Source organism: Clinocottus analis, unplaced genomic scaffold, assembly GCF_023055335.1.
Source record: "Clinocottus analis isolate CAN_PGR_092001 unplaced genomic scaffold, fCliAna1.0.p SCAF_7, whole genome shotgun sequence".
NCBI classification, from domain to species: Eukaryota; Metazoa; Chordata; class Actinopteri; order Perciformes; family Cottidae; genus Clinocottus; species Clinocottus analis.
The window spans coordinates 20824109-20838312 of record NW_027176229.1 but is presented as its reverse complement, the minus strand read 5'-3'; the positions used below and the strand labels follow the sequence as shown (position 1 = coordinate 20838312).

Sequence of the window (14204 nt, the reverse complement as noted above, 5' to 3'; positions counted from 1 at the left end):
CTGAAACCTGTTCGACGACTCAAAACGCCTTCGTGAACCAAGAACCTCTTCCTTCGACGCTGTAATTTCCTTAAGCGTTTGCATAACCGTCCTCTGACTAATGAAGCTGTGATTGTTTCCCATCGGCATAAAGGCTCAAAAAGTTTTGTCAGAAAGTCCGCGCGGTCGGCGGAACATTCCTGTTTACCTCAGCAGCCGACTTGCATGACCTGAAAGTGCACTGGAGGAGTCATCGCATGTAAATCTGGACATTCCTCACTTCCCTGTACTGACTATATCCTCTTCTCACTCGACATATATAAATCTGCTGCAGCTTCTCTCACAAGACGACACTCTCTTAACAGCCTTCTACAGCTTTTAGATGCTCGATCCGTCTCTGGATATCCATGTTCAACACAGGATCTTCAGCATACGCGTGTTTGCTTTTCGCCTGCTGCTTGTGTTGCAACAACGCGATGCCGACTGAGCTCAACCGAGAGGCCGTGAACGACAGACCGGTGATCGGTGAGTGACACCAGACATTTAAGAAATGGAAGAAGTGGATTGTTTCTTTGCAGCTGTGTCACTGCTACACGTCTTCTGTCTGTCCCACAGGTATTTTGACTCAGATGGTTTCAGATGAAGTCATGAAACCGTTCGGGAGGACCTACATACCGTCCTCCTATGTGAAGTTCATTGAGTCCGGGGGCAGCAGAGTGATGCCCATCAGGTGGGTCCAGTCCTCTGATGCCCTTTTATACACGTGAAGACGGGCCACAGCACGACATATGCATTTTTACTGGAGCTTTTTGCAGCAAAAAAAACTGCCATTTAAGAGAATTCTATCTATTAATGTGCCGAATAAAAATGTGCACAATGCTTTTTGTAGACGGCAGCATCAGAGCGATGTTGAGTTGTGTGAAGATGCAATATGTTTGGAAGTGTCTTGATTTTAACTGCTGATTTGTGCTGCTTTTGTGGGAAAAGAAGTGGATTTCCTGTCACCTTTGTTTACTGTTAAAGCCATTTATTGTTTTATTTGCCCTCCACAGATTGACTCTCTCAATCGCTGAATATGAAAACATCTTCAGGAGCATCAACGGGTGAGCTGCGTGCGCTCCGATGGATGAGACGACACAGTTAATATTGCGTTTTCTCTTTGCTCTCAGCGTGTCACTGTTCTAAACTGAGTGATTTCTGCTTAGCTTGCTCCTCATCGGCGGAGCAGTAGACCTGCAGACGTCGGACTTCGCCAGAGTGGCGAAGATCTTTTACAGTCTCGCTCTGACGGTTTGTTCCACAGTTCTTTCTTCAATTGCTTGAATTCAGTGTAGGGTGACTGCTCATGCGTTTTATTTTTATTTTGTGAAACTATTTTTTCACTGCATATCATTTCATAGTGAAAAATAAAACCTTTTACGTTGAGATGACTTGCTTTGAATTCCTACATTTGCTGGTAAAACGTACAGTAAGTTCATAAAACACAGTAAAGTGCAACACAACTGACTGTGTGTGCTGCTCCTTCATTAAAATATATTCTCTCTAATCCATCAGAGATTAAACTCTTTGCACTGAGGACTAATATTTTTGATATTCAATTGCGAAGTTCATTTTTAAATACTGTACTTTTTTTTTTTTTGCAACCGCCTGAATATGTTCTTGTTTATTGTTTCAGAAACAAAAAACGTGACTCTGTGTCTGTCTGTGTGTGTGCATGTGCCTGTGTGTGTGTGTGTGTGTGTGTGTTGCAGGCCAATGACGAAGGGGACTTCTTCCCCATCTGGGGGACTTGCATGGGCATGCAGCTGCTGACGGTGCTGGTGGCCGAAGAAAATCTGCTGGAAAAAACCACAGCAGAGAACGTGGCGCTGCCTCTGGACCTGACCCCCGGTGAGCGCTCGCTGCACTGAGGTTGATTCATTTATAGCATTTGGGAAGATTTTCTGGAGGACGACATGCACTGACCACTTGGTGTCAGCAGAAGCAAAGTTAGCGATGGGAGGGAGTTGTGTGTTTTTGCCTCTGAATAATAATTAGCTTGATGAGCCCTTGTGTCCTTTGAAGTGTGGTTGTTTTCTAACTTGCGTTTTCTCGCTGCAGAGGCCGGCTCCAGTCGGATGTTTGAGGGTTTCCCCAACAGTCTGATGAAGGCTTTGACCCAGGAACCAATCACTGGCAATTTTCACCACTATGGACTCCCAGTGAAGGTACTGGAGAGACACATACCACATACTATACGTACTCTTACTACATAGTACTCTCTCTACAACATACTATACGTACTCTTAATACATAGTACTCTCTCTACCACATACTATACGTACTCTTACTACATAGTACTCTCTCTACCACATACTATACGTACTCTTACTACATAATACTCTCTCTACCACATACTATACGTACTCTTACTACATAGTACTCTCTCTACCACATACTATACGTACTCTTACTACATAGTACTCTCTCTACCACATGCTATACGTACTCTTACTACATAATACTCTCTCTACCACATGCTATACGTACTCTTACTACATAGTACTCTCTCTACAACATACTATACGTACTCTTACTACATAGTACTCTCTCTACCACATGCTATACGTACTCTTACTACATAATACTCTCTCTACCACATGCTATACGTACTCTTACTACATAATACTCTCTCTACATACTCTCACTACCACATACTCTCACTACATAATACTCTCTCTACAACATACTATACGTACTCCTACTACATAATACTCTCTCTACCACATACTAGACGTACTCTTACTACATAATACTCTCTCTACCACATACTAGACGTACTCTTACTACATAATACTCTCTCTACCACATACTATACGTACTCTTACTACATAATACTCTCTCTACCACATACTATACATACTCTTACTACATAATACTCTCTCTACCACATACTATACGTACTCTTACTACATAATACTCTCTCTACAACATACTAGACGTACTCTTACTACATAATACTCTCTCTACCACATACTATACGTACTCTCACTACATAATACTCTCTCTACCACATACTATACGTACTCTTACTACATAATACTCTCTTTACCACATGCTATATGTACTCTTACTACATAATACTCTCTCTACCACATACTATACGTACTCTCACTACATAATACTCTCTCTACCACATACTATACGTACTCTTACTAAATAATACTCTCTCTACAACATACTATACGTACTCTTACTACATAATACTCTCTCTACCACATACTAGACGTACTCTTACTACATAATACTCTCTCTACATACTCTCTCTACCACATACTCTCACTACATAATACTCTCTCTACAACAAACTAGACGTACTCTTACTACATAATACTCTCTCTACCACATACTATACGTACTCTTACTACATAATACTCTCACTACATAATACTCTCTCTACCACTTACTCTCACTTCATAATACTCTCTCTCTATACTCTCACTCTCTCTACACACTCTCTCTTCCACATACTACATACTTACTTTCTCTACATACTTGGCATACTAAATACTTTCTCTAGTTGTTATTGTGATGGAAAACATAGTTAGAGACATTTAGATTTCAGTCACACATGACATGCAGCGCGCAGACACATGTACGCTGGAACAATCTGCTGGCTTAATGTTCATTACACTTTACAAACTGAGTGGCATATTCCTAAATGAATTTGTGTTTAATCAAATTACCGCTCGGCACACTTTAGTCCATCATTATTCCACAATAACACTGAACACGGTGTACAGGAACAGGTATTTCTGTCCCGGGCCTCCCCAGTGAATTCATCTGTCCACGTCTTGAAGATTGACAGATGAGATAAACTTTATTGATCCCACGTGAAGAAAACAAACGCGTCACAGCACACAAGTACAAGAACACACATTGTTATCGTTACGTCAACTTTAAAAATCAAGTGTGCTGTATTACACATTGGTTAACGCATAACTAATAGTGCTATGTTAATAAAAAAGAAGTGTTTTTTCAGACTTTCAATGAAAACGAGAAGCTGCAGAGTTTCTTCTCCCTGCTGTCGACAAACGTTGCCGAGAGCGGAGTCCACTTTGTGTCGACCATAGAAGGTTCAAATTTGTTTTTTACATCAAATTGCCAAACCTGTAATGATTAAAGTATATTATCTAATATCTGTATTCTTCTGTTTGTTCCTCCCTTCACGCCTCCAGGTAAAACCTATCCCTTCTATGGAGTGCAGTGGCACCCGGAGGTGAACCGCTTCCAGTGGCACAGGAAGCGAAACTTCCCTCACTCCGCTCACGCTGTTCAGTTGTCGTCTCTGCTGGCTGAGTTCTTTGTGAATGAAGGTACGATGACAAACACACAGTAATTAAGATTGATTGCATGAAAAGAGAAATTTAAACTTCATATCAGCCAACACTGGTATAGAGAGGGTGTGAACATGTTAGGTCTGATAGCTGCTAGCTGACATATCGGCTGGTAGATATTTAAATGAACCGAAAGCAACTTGCAGTGGTTTTAAAGGTGCATAATACGAGACACTCCCATTGCCTCTTAGCGGCTCTCAGCGTGACGACGCAGCGTTTTTAAAGTGAAATGCATCAAACTGCTGCACTTTGAGAGCAAAATCAATGGGCTGGACCTACAAAGAACTTTGTGCGCTGGTAAACAATTCAATCATACACACATTGGTTGTGTAAATATGAATCGTGATGACACATAGAGTTTAAGGCAGATAACAAATGGTCAAAACACAAAATCGACTCGAGTGTACAGTCTACCGTCTTCATACTTGTGTTTTTTTAAATAAAAAAATTAGAGAGGACAATTCAAATCGCCCTATAAACTTATAAATTCATATTCCTAATCACTGAGAAAACCAGTTCCAATACTCTCTCTGAAGTTGAAGTGCTCTGAGCTCGACCCGTTGATGGAGAGACTTTTTACGGTCTGATTTGACCTAGAAATTAAACAAGTTAAAGAAGACAAAAGGTCTATTTGGAGCCTTTTTTATTTGAGAAGATTATGCAGTTTATCATGTACTGCCGAGGCCATACATTAGATGCCATACAGTTCTTTTGTCTTAAATCAATACGAGTATCTTCTTTATTTTCATGAGCGACAGCCAGGACAATGGCGTCGGCCGTGCCATCCCCGACAATAACAATGCCAGAGAAGTGGTTTCGCAATCGGCCCTCTTAACCCGGGTATCAGAATGAAACATTAAGGGATAGCATGGTGAAGGGTTTGAAGAAGTATATTCTGGTAAAGAGGGAAAAATCCCATCCCTGATCATGTAATCCATGCCTTTTGTAGCTATTACTCCAACTACATTACCTCAAGAAAGAACAAAAAATCGGGTCTATCAAAACTGGATTCATGCATAATTCCCTGCGTACTGCATTGCGAGCGTGTCCTGACAAATATGTGGTCATACCTCGTATGCAGATCAAGCTGACAAAGCAGGAAAACATCACGCTTTCATCAAGATCAGGGCTGACGGCTCGGGACGCTTTCATGCGCTCCGTGACGAGCTCCTCATTGGAAACTATTTCCAGCACCTCATCAGTTCTGTGACGAGCGGCAGTCGCTCCTGCGATCAAAGGATTGCGCATTTTACATCGACGTGTCGGCGCTGAACGATGGAAGTTTGTCATATTTTTTTGGAACATGTTATTTTGAATTTAAGCCCGAGGAAACGGTTGCAGCTGGAGTCTACAATTTAGCAAACCTTCACTATTATTCGATTTAAAAAAAAACTTAAAGGCACGCTGGCGCTGTCAGGAAGCTGAACTCCCTCACCACTCCAACATCTAGACTCATCTCCTCTGCTGCTAAACTCCATGTCCGACTGCTGCTATAACACAGATTTATAGTCTATTAGAGTTTACATAGTTTCCTAATTTCTATTTTTTTTAATAAATAAATGATTTTCCATGAGGATTTGTCCATCATTTTCTAACTACATGCCTCTCACTTTGTTTAGGAAGGAGAAGTTTACATCACTTTGACAATCCTGAGGAAGAGGCCTCGTCTCTGATTTACAACAACACACCCGTCTTCGCTGGAAACTTCACTGCATATGAACAGATCTATTTCTTCTGAATTCCACGAGCAGCTGTAACACATCACTTTGTATGCAGGCGAAAGCTAATATGTGTGTAGGCGGTTATTGTGCTTCTAAATAAACGTGTGTGTGTGCGGAAAAGAAGTAGAAAGTTGACTTATTACTGTTGCATACATCTAAATATATTAGAGCTTAATCAAATGAACAAATTACTTGCAATAGAGATCTGCATGAGTGATGTATTCTTCATTGTTTCCTTATTTACTCACACAAACAAATGGATATCTTGAAGTTTACCTGTGGTGTCTAATTGTCCCCACACTCCTCTTTCTCCTGTCGTATTCCTTTCAGCTCGAGCGATAATCTTGTATTTACCGCATTCACTTTCTATTATATTAATGGAACCATTTAGGCTGTTCACCTCTTGGGCATGACACACAACTGCACCCATAACCAAGACCAATTACCATTTTAAAATGATGCAAAATTCCTAGTATTGGGTCTGATTTATGTTCAGTTTCCACAGTAAGCCTAATGCGACTAAATGAGGTGAAACCCGATGCACCGCCATCACAATCACACACCGAACAAGAGCGACGCAAAATAAGAAAAAACTGTCTGTACCGCTCAATGAATTAGTCATAGGAATATTAAATATGTCCATCCTGGCTCCCAAGAGGACAACAAAGATGGGGAAGGTACACACATATACACCCTCGTATACATGTACACATACATGTGTATGTATCTATATATATATATATATATATATATATATATATATATATATATATATATATATATATATATATAGTGACACCCTGCCCCCTCATACATCTTCAAGTATACATGGGGAGTTCAGGATCTTTGTCCAAAAGAGACATGCTCTTTTTTACATCTTGACAAAACCAAACACACCAAGCTAGTGGCCCACTTATAAAAGGTGGCTTTCATAATTTCAGAGCTTTTTCCACACAAAAAACACTCTAGTGTGGGAGAAAAGAGAGATCCAGGGGGCCTGCAGGGATCGCATGCATTTGGCCCTAGGGCCCACCTGGAGAGGGGGTCCCACCTGCAGGAGAGACGACTTGGACTCGTAACCTCAGTATTGTTTAAGTCTTGGCAATGAATTCCCCCGTAAAATACATCCATGCATAAAGGAAATAGGGAGATATGGCGGCAGAAAGCACGCAGCCCGTCCAGTCAGGCCGTCACAGCACACGCCGACCAATGCTGCCCGACGATTGGTCCGCGCGCACGTCTGTCTGCGCCTGCTGGGGGCGGGACTAAAGCAAATCCAGCCAGTGCTGGAGTTCCTCACGCAGATGCTGCCGCTGGGTCAGTGTTATGCCGTCTATTAATAATAACACAGCCGAAACAGCCCCAGCGAGGAGAAGGAGAACAACGGGGGTGGGGGAAATCCACATCACCATTCCTCCTATTTTTCCTCTTCTCTCTCTCTCTCTCTCTCTCTCTCTCTCTCTCTCTCTCTCTCTCTCTCTCTCTCTCTCTCTCTCTCTCTCTCTCTCTCTCGGTCTGCAGGGATGAACCAAACTCTGTGACATCGGATAAGCCCGCTTCAATATCGACACGAAAACAAAGCCTGGCATCTCATCCGCCTTTTTAATCGATCTTTTTTTATTCTATATATATATATATTTTTATATATATATATATATATATATATACATTTGTACAGGTGCCATTGTGTCGCTGGCACACGGCTGGCACACAGTCGCTGGGCTCTACTCGGGGCACTTTATCTGCGGCTTGTTGGTAAACACGAATCGGATCCCGCCGGCGAGGACTCCCTCTGGTGCATTGATGCACCCATTTCAGTGGTGTAACGGTGAGCAGTCTCTTTATATCGTTAGGCCTTCTGAGATCATGTGCAATACAAGCCTGTCAATCTCTCGCAGCAGTGATGTTACACAGAGATGGTATGCAGTGTTTTTTTCTTCTTCTAAATTTAGACATTTCTATCGTGAGGGGTGTGTGTGGGGGGGGGTTGCACCTAATATAAAACAAATACAGTCCTATTAAGACGTGTGGTGACATTACACAGTCCTGTGTTGCTGTTGTAGATTGTAATCCAGCATAAGTGTTTATTCATGTATTTGTCAGCAACTTTAACCCCCCATGTGAGACCCACAGGATGTTGAATGCCAATATCGTAAAACTGTATAAAATATGTGTTATTACAGCTGACACACACTGTAAAGTAACACACTGTTTTTTTCTTGTGTGCCTATCACGTCATTATAGCTGCAACTATGAGTCGGTGGAAAGAAAAAAATGAATCGGCAAGTGTTATTGTAGCTAATGTATTATGTGTTTGTCATTTTTCTAGCAAAAATGGCTCCTGACACGTGATGTTTGGAATCTTTTCTTTGTCATGTATGACAATAAACTCGAGTCAAACAAGCTGATTGAATATGTCCCCTTGATTTAGATTGTAGATGAATAGATAAATATAATAACACTTCCTCTATCTTATGTTCATTAAATGTGCTGCGGACTGCTTATCAGTGGTAAATAGAAGGACTACAGGTTTTTACCTATATTCTGATTATATTTTAAGGTACCTTGAACATAATCTATAATACTGAAAATCATGTTAAAACAACAATTATCTGAATTGAATCAATTTGTCCATTGATTTGAAGAATAAGGGACAAAAGGCTTAATCAATAGCATCCTTTATTTCCATCCAAATGAATTCCAGCTGAGAGCCACACAAGGCCATGTCTTTGTGCTCTCTGAGAAACATTCAGCCTCTCCGGATAATCTTGTTTACTCAGAATGACTTTATCTGCAGCCTCTCACTCACAATCTCCACGGTCGCGACCAATTATCTCCAAAAAGCTCCCCCCCCCCAAAAAAAGTCACAACAACTTTCTAAAAAACCCGCCTTTTACGTAAGCGGAGAGGCGCATCTGTCATGCTTGAAACAAAATGAATGCCTTCGTGGCGGTGGACCGGTGCGGCAGCGTGTCGTCGTCACGTTGAAACCTCGGTGAAGGTGATGGATCGGTCGTCTTTTCTTTCCCCTTTTTTGGCTCCGCCGATTCGAGAGCAGCGGCCACGCCGGCCTCCTCGATGGACTGTTGCCGGTGTTCAGACAAGAACAATTACTTCCTTTGTGCTGCTCAACTCCCCTGCTATTCATGGGAGAAATAGTGCACGCACGCACACACACACACAGACACACACACACACACACACACACAGTATCAAATAGTGATATTCTGCTGGAAATATGAAGGCCGCCACACAGCTCAGCACCGTGTGTCTGTGATCATGCTACAGTGTTTATGCGTGACACATGTAGCACTTTCATGCATACGATAGGGAGCTTCTTCTTCTTCTTCTTCTTCTTCTTCTTCTTCTTCTTCTTCTTCTTCTTCTTCTTCTTCTCCTTCTCCTTCTCCTTCTTCGTCTTGAGTGTTTCCCCTCCATGTGAACTGTTAAATATTTGATGGGAAGTTCTGTCTTTTAATGCGAGCGGCAGCAGCTGCAGAAAGCAGCTTTGTGTGAACGCGCCGTCTATATAGGACAAAAAACCCTGCCGGGCGTCTCGTAGGAGCTGTCAGGGGAAGCTGCCGTCGTCGGCGTATTTAACAGCTCCATCGAAATCACAAAGGGGAATTTCCTGCCCCTTTTTAAAAAAAAAACAAAACAAGAAACTACATCACGAGAATCGGTCTGATGGCTGCAGCTCAACGCGACCGACTTGGGTTCTCTCAAAATGAGAACTTAGCCTTCATCCCTCCTCCTCCTCCTCCTCCCCCCCTCCAGCATCTGCTACTCTTGGGGCTCTAGGGCAACGGGGAGCCTCCTGAGTGTGCCAATATATAGGTCAGCAGTCATGCGGGGCTCCACCCGAAGCAAAATAGCACATATATAGCTGTCTGCTCTCCATGCATACAAAGGTGGAGGGAGAGGACGACGTGAGCATCCATCCATACCAACAGACACGTATGCACACGTGCACACACACACGACCTGGAGTAGCCTGACCCAGACGTTGTGAGTCTGCAGCAGCTTCACAGGTGATGCGTGCCATCAGCCGTGCAGTGAACGGGAGCGCTAGTGCGCGTCTCTTTGTCTGCCGTGAAAGCAGACTGACGGACTAACATAATGAAAAGATGGAGAACATTTAGGTCGACGTGATAGTCTGTTTGAGTGCATATCCAAACCACCATTGTGGACACTCGGTGATAGATGAGCACGGAGGAGCTGACGCCGTGGAGTTTTACAGTTTGCGAGGACGCACATGCGACGCATGTTGTTGTTTTTTTTTTTAAAGGTGGATTTCTGGTCAAATATCCAAACAGTGGACTGTTTTTAGGCAAGAGGAGGGACCTTCTGGCTCAACTTCATCTGTACTTAGAAGGTGTACGAGGAAAGGAAATCTCTTGAAAGTATTATCAGCGAAGTGCACTTAAAGTGTCAAAAGTAAAAGTGCTCATTCTGCGCATGAATACAATGACCCTGTGGCTGATTTATTATTGCATAACAATATTAGATTTGTGTTACCGAGGTGTGTAGATGTGTGAGGCTATCTAGTTTTTACTACTTTCTAGAGAGGAGAGAATAGTTCATCATTTTCTTTTCCGTATCTGGACATTTTGGTGAAATATTGGATAAGTCTACTGTTTTGATCTCAAACATTTATTCCACTGAAAGTCTTTTGGTGGGACTTTGAACGCCTCACACGCCTGACACATGACGAAGGGCCCCAACTGAGCCGTAAAGATTGGGAACCCCTGTTTTGATATATTTTTTAAGCTCGTTATATGTTTGATTTTTTAAATGTAAAATATGAATCTGCAAAGTTGCTCGTAACCAACCAAACATTACCGTGTGGAAAAGGCTCTGGGATGAGATTTTGACCCAAATTCACGGAGATAAGATTTGCAGAAAATAGAATTGAACAGAGGAATGTGCAATTTTGTGTTTTCTCATTAAATACCTCAGCACAACTAACACAATTTTGTTGGTTGCTTGTCAAAATGTTCCAAAGGAGCACTGGTTTTGACCCCTGACCTCTTGATTTGCGAGCTCCTGGCTGCACACGTCCTTCAGTTTGTGTTTGGTGTACGAACGTGGACGCTCTGTGGCAGCGGTGCGCTCTCGCTGAGTGAAGTCGTTCAGCGGGGGAACTTGAATGCCCGGCCTTGATAAATGGAGCATCGCTGCTCATACAGAGCGAGTGAAACTACGAGGCGCGAAGTATCGATCCGTCTCGCGCCGCAATTTCCACTGTGAGGCGGGAGAAAGGTGAAATAGAAATGTCAACGTGTCACTTTGGCTGCAGGACTGACTAGAAATACCACGATCCATAAAGAAAACAATACCCATCAAAGGGATGTGAAACTGGTCACGTTATCCATCCATCCATCAGTTTGTCCATCTGCTCATTAACCCATATACACTCATCTGTTTTTCCATCCCCCCATCGGTCTGTCCATCCATCTCTGTCTGTCTGTCCATCCATCCATTCATCCATCTCTGTCTGTCCATCCATTTGTTTTTGTGAGTCTTTGCCTCCTTCCGTTCATCTGTCCATGAATCTATTCATCTGTCCATCCATCCGTCCGTCTGTCTGTCCATCCATCCATTTGTTTTTGTGAGTCTTTCCCTCCCTCCCTTCGTCTGTCCTTGTATCTATGTGTCTGTACATCCATCAGGCCATCTCTATCTATCCATCTGTCTGTCCATCCATCCGCCCATCCATCCATTTGCTTTTGTCCTTTCCTCCCTCCGTCCATCTGTCCATGTATCCATTCATCTGTCCATCCACCCATTCGTTTGTCCGTCCGCCCACCGTCCATCCATCCATCCATCTCTGTCTGTCCATCCATCCATTTGTTTTCGTGAGTCTTTCCCTCCCTCCGTCCGTCTGTCCTTGCATCTATTCGTCTGTCCATCCATCAGGCCATCCGTTTGTCCGTCCATGTCGTCCTCCGTCCATCTGCCTGTCCGTCTGTTCACATTTTCCTCGCCAATCCATCGATCCGTCCGCCAATCCGTCCCGCCCGTTTGTGCATCCATCAAGTCATCCCCCGAATCCGGCGGTAGACACGACGCCGGTCCGACCGGCAAACATACAAATATCAAACAATGCATTCACACCTACGAACAATTTGGAGTTTCCAGTCCACCTGACCTGCATGCCTTTGGACCGTAGGAGGAACACGGGGCACAGAAACAGGAAGAACATGCAGCCTTTACACACAGAAAAAGGAGTGTTTGTCTGGCTTTTAACTGTGTTTCTACCGTGCGATAAGTTGCCTCGGTGTCGCCTGGAAGAGTCTGGATTTCTCAATTATGATTAAACATTTCTTTTGTCATTCAGCTGCAGTGTTTGATCAAAATTAAAATCTTCAGATTCTCCCGTGTGCGGCACACCTCCTCCTCCTCCTCTTCCTCCTCCTCCTCCTCCTGTTCTAACGTGTAGAGGTTGATATCAGCAGACTGCGATGAGTCCTGTGTTAGCTCCGATTCACTATCGCTCACTGGGTTAGTGTGACCCCGATCTCACAAAGCCGCCTCTCACATGCAGATACCGACTTCTCATTACTCATGCAGACACACACAGCACAAGAGTCCTCTGTGTGTCTCTGTCGGTCTAATCTACAACCGCGTTAGCTTCTCCCCTGAAATCCTTGGAATTTGTGGTTATGCTGGATTAATATAGACATCGTAAAAACACATAGTGCGACATGTCCAGCGATCGCGGCCACGTTTGTTCTTCGGACCTCCCCCTCCCCCACCTCTGACCTTGACTGCAAATAGCCGTGCTACAGTGATAATCTATTTCACGGCAAAACAAACACACACAGTGTGTAGAGGCACAGCAAGGCGGACGACACAAAGAAGGAGAGGGTGGGGGGAGGTAATGGAAGTACCATCTGTTTGGATCGGAGCACGCGACAAAAGTTCTTCCTTAAAAACACTCAGTTCAAGACATGACATTGTTGTTAGTTCATATGAATGAGTCTGCTTCACTGTACAAGAACACACATCTTCAGCTGCCATTTCAATCGAATTTGCGATCGGCGATTCTCAAGCGTGTGAGTCTTAAAACGAAGGAACTAGATTTCGTCAGCGTCCTAAAAAACGTGTCACATTTTAATGAGGCCCGAGCCAATATGCTCTTTTTTTTTTCGTCCGTGGCCATAGCCGCTCTCGTTCCGTCCACGCTCATGCCCTCACGAAGCGTGTTATAAGAGACACGGCCGCGTTGCTCGGATACCGCATTAAGAGGGTTCTACATGTTTAAGTATTACTTTGAAAAAGGACTCACTTGCGTCACAGGAGAGTGCAGTGGTCGTCTTTTCTCTACCTAGCCTTCGTGTCCCTGTGCATGTGTGTGTGTGTGTGTAAAGCTTCCACTTCTGACTTCCATTAGAGGAACGGCATAGCCGACCCTCAGCCGACGATGAATAGTGGAGTACTTTAAATACAGTGTACGGCTGCATTCAGCTGTGTTTTGAGAGATGCTAACATAAAGTCCACTGCCAGAAACTTAGCGAGTTCTATATGATTTAGACTGAAGCCTCAAACCACAAATCACAAAAGTGGTCCTCTCCTGTTTCCTTCAAATTAGAAGCGTCTCCAAACCAATCCTCTCTCACCCTGACCTCCAAAAAGTAATTTAAGAGTTTATCTTTTCAAGGCTCGACTACCGTTACTCCCTCCTCACTGGCATCAACCAAAAGTTGCTCTCTCGCCTCCTGGCTCCTGGTTTTAACAGACGACATATATCATATTTATTTATTGCGTCAATTGTCTTTCCTTTTTATCTATTTTGGGCCTCACTGTTGAGCTTTTTGTTGTTTTATTGTGTTGCTTTTGCTGCTTTTTTTGTGAAAGCCCTTCATAAACTCTGTCTTTAAAGGTGCTATATAACGTTAGATAGAGTTATTACCGTGAAAGTCGGGTTACAAGCCGCTACTACCTTCGCTAGCTGTCCCTGCTACCTCGCAGCTGTAGCCAGCTAGCGCCGCTGCAAGCTCACCGCTAGTGCTGCTGCTAGCTCTCTGCTAGCTTCCTGCTAGCTCCCCGACAACCACCGAAGGTAGCGGGACCAGCCCCGGCTCGACGCCCGACTCGGGCAGCGGTGACGCGGGCAGCAGCGGGA

At 43.6% G+C, this 14204-nt stretch overlaps 2 protein-coding genes across 4 annotated transcripts in view; both read left to right on the top strand.

Moving 5' to 3' along the window:
* Nucleotides 1–386: 386 nt before the first annotated feature.
* On the top strand, nucleotides 387–6107 carry LOC137779105 (gamma-glutamyl hydrolase). Its single transcript, XM_068566606.1, has 9 exons — nucleotides 387–504; nucleotides 595–709; nucleotides 1032–1082; nucleotides 1185–1269; nucleotides 1731–1869; nucleotides 2080–2186; nucleotides 4001–4094; nucleotides 4197–4334; nucleotides 5975–6107. Exons 1-9 carry the CDS (start codon nucleotides 387–389, stop codon nucleotides 6091–6093), a joined length of 966 nt encoding a protein of 321 aa, XP_068422707.1. The 3' UTR covers nucleotides 6094–6107.
* Nucleotides 6108–7376: 1269 nt separating this feature from the next.
* The window catches only part of rnf122 (ring finger protein 122), a 15362-nt gene continuing 8534 nt past the window's right edge, over nucleotides 7377–14204 (top strand). For 2 of the 3 annotated variants that reach the window (XM_068566819.1, XM_068566816.1), the window contains exon 1: nucleotides 7377–7904. In XM_068566819.1, the coding sequence (XP_068422920.1) occupies nucleotides 7880–7904 (25 nt within the window). In that variant the 5' untranslated portion in view covers nucleotides 7377–7879. The remainder of the gene's footprint in view (nucleotides 7905–14204) is intronic. The other variant, XM_068566817.1, reaches the window with a different exon arrangement.

What these genes read in the sequence shown, in the direction of transcription:
- LOC137779105 (XM_068566606.1), top strand. Translation starts at nt 387, where the DNA reads ATGTTCAACACAGGATCTTCAGCATACGCGTGTTTGCTTTTCGCCTGC. An exon ending in ATCTTCAGGAGCATCAACGG is followed by an intron (nt 1,083 to 1,184) that starts GTGAGCTGCGTG and finishes ATTTCTGCTTAG; the next exon opens with CTTGCTCCTCATCGGCGGAG. An exon ending in ACTATGGACTCCCAGTGAAG is followed by an intron (nt 2,187 to 4,000) that starts GTACTGGAGAGA and finishes GTGTTTTTTCAG; the next exon opens with ACTTTCAATGAAAACGAGAA.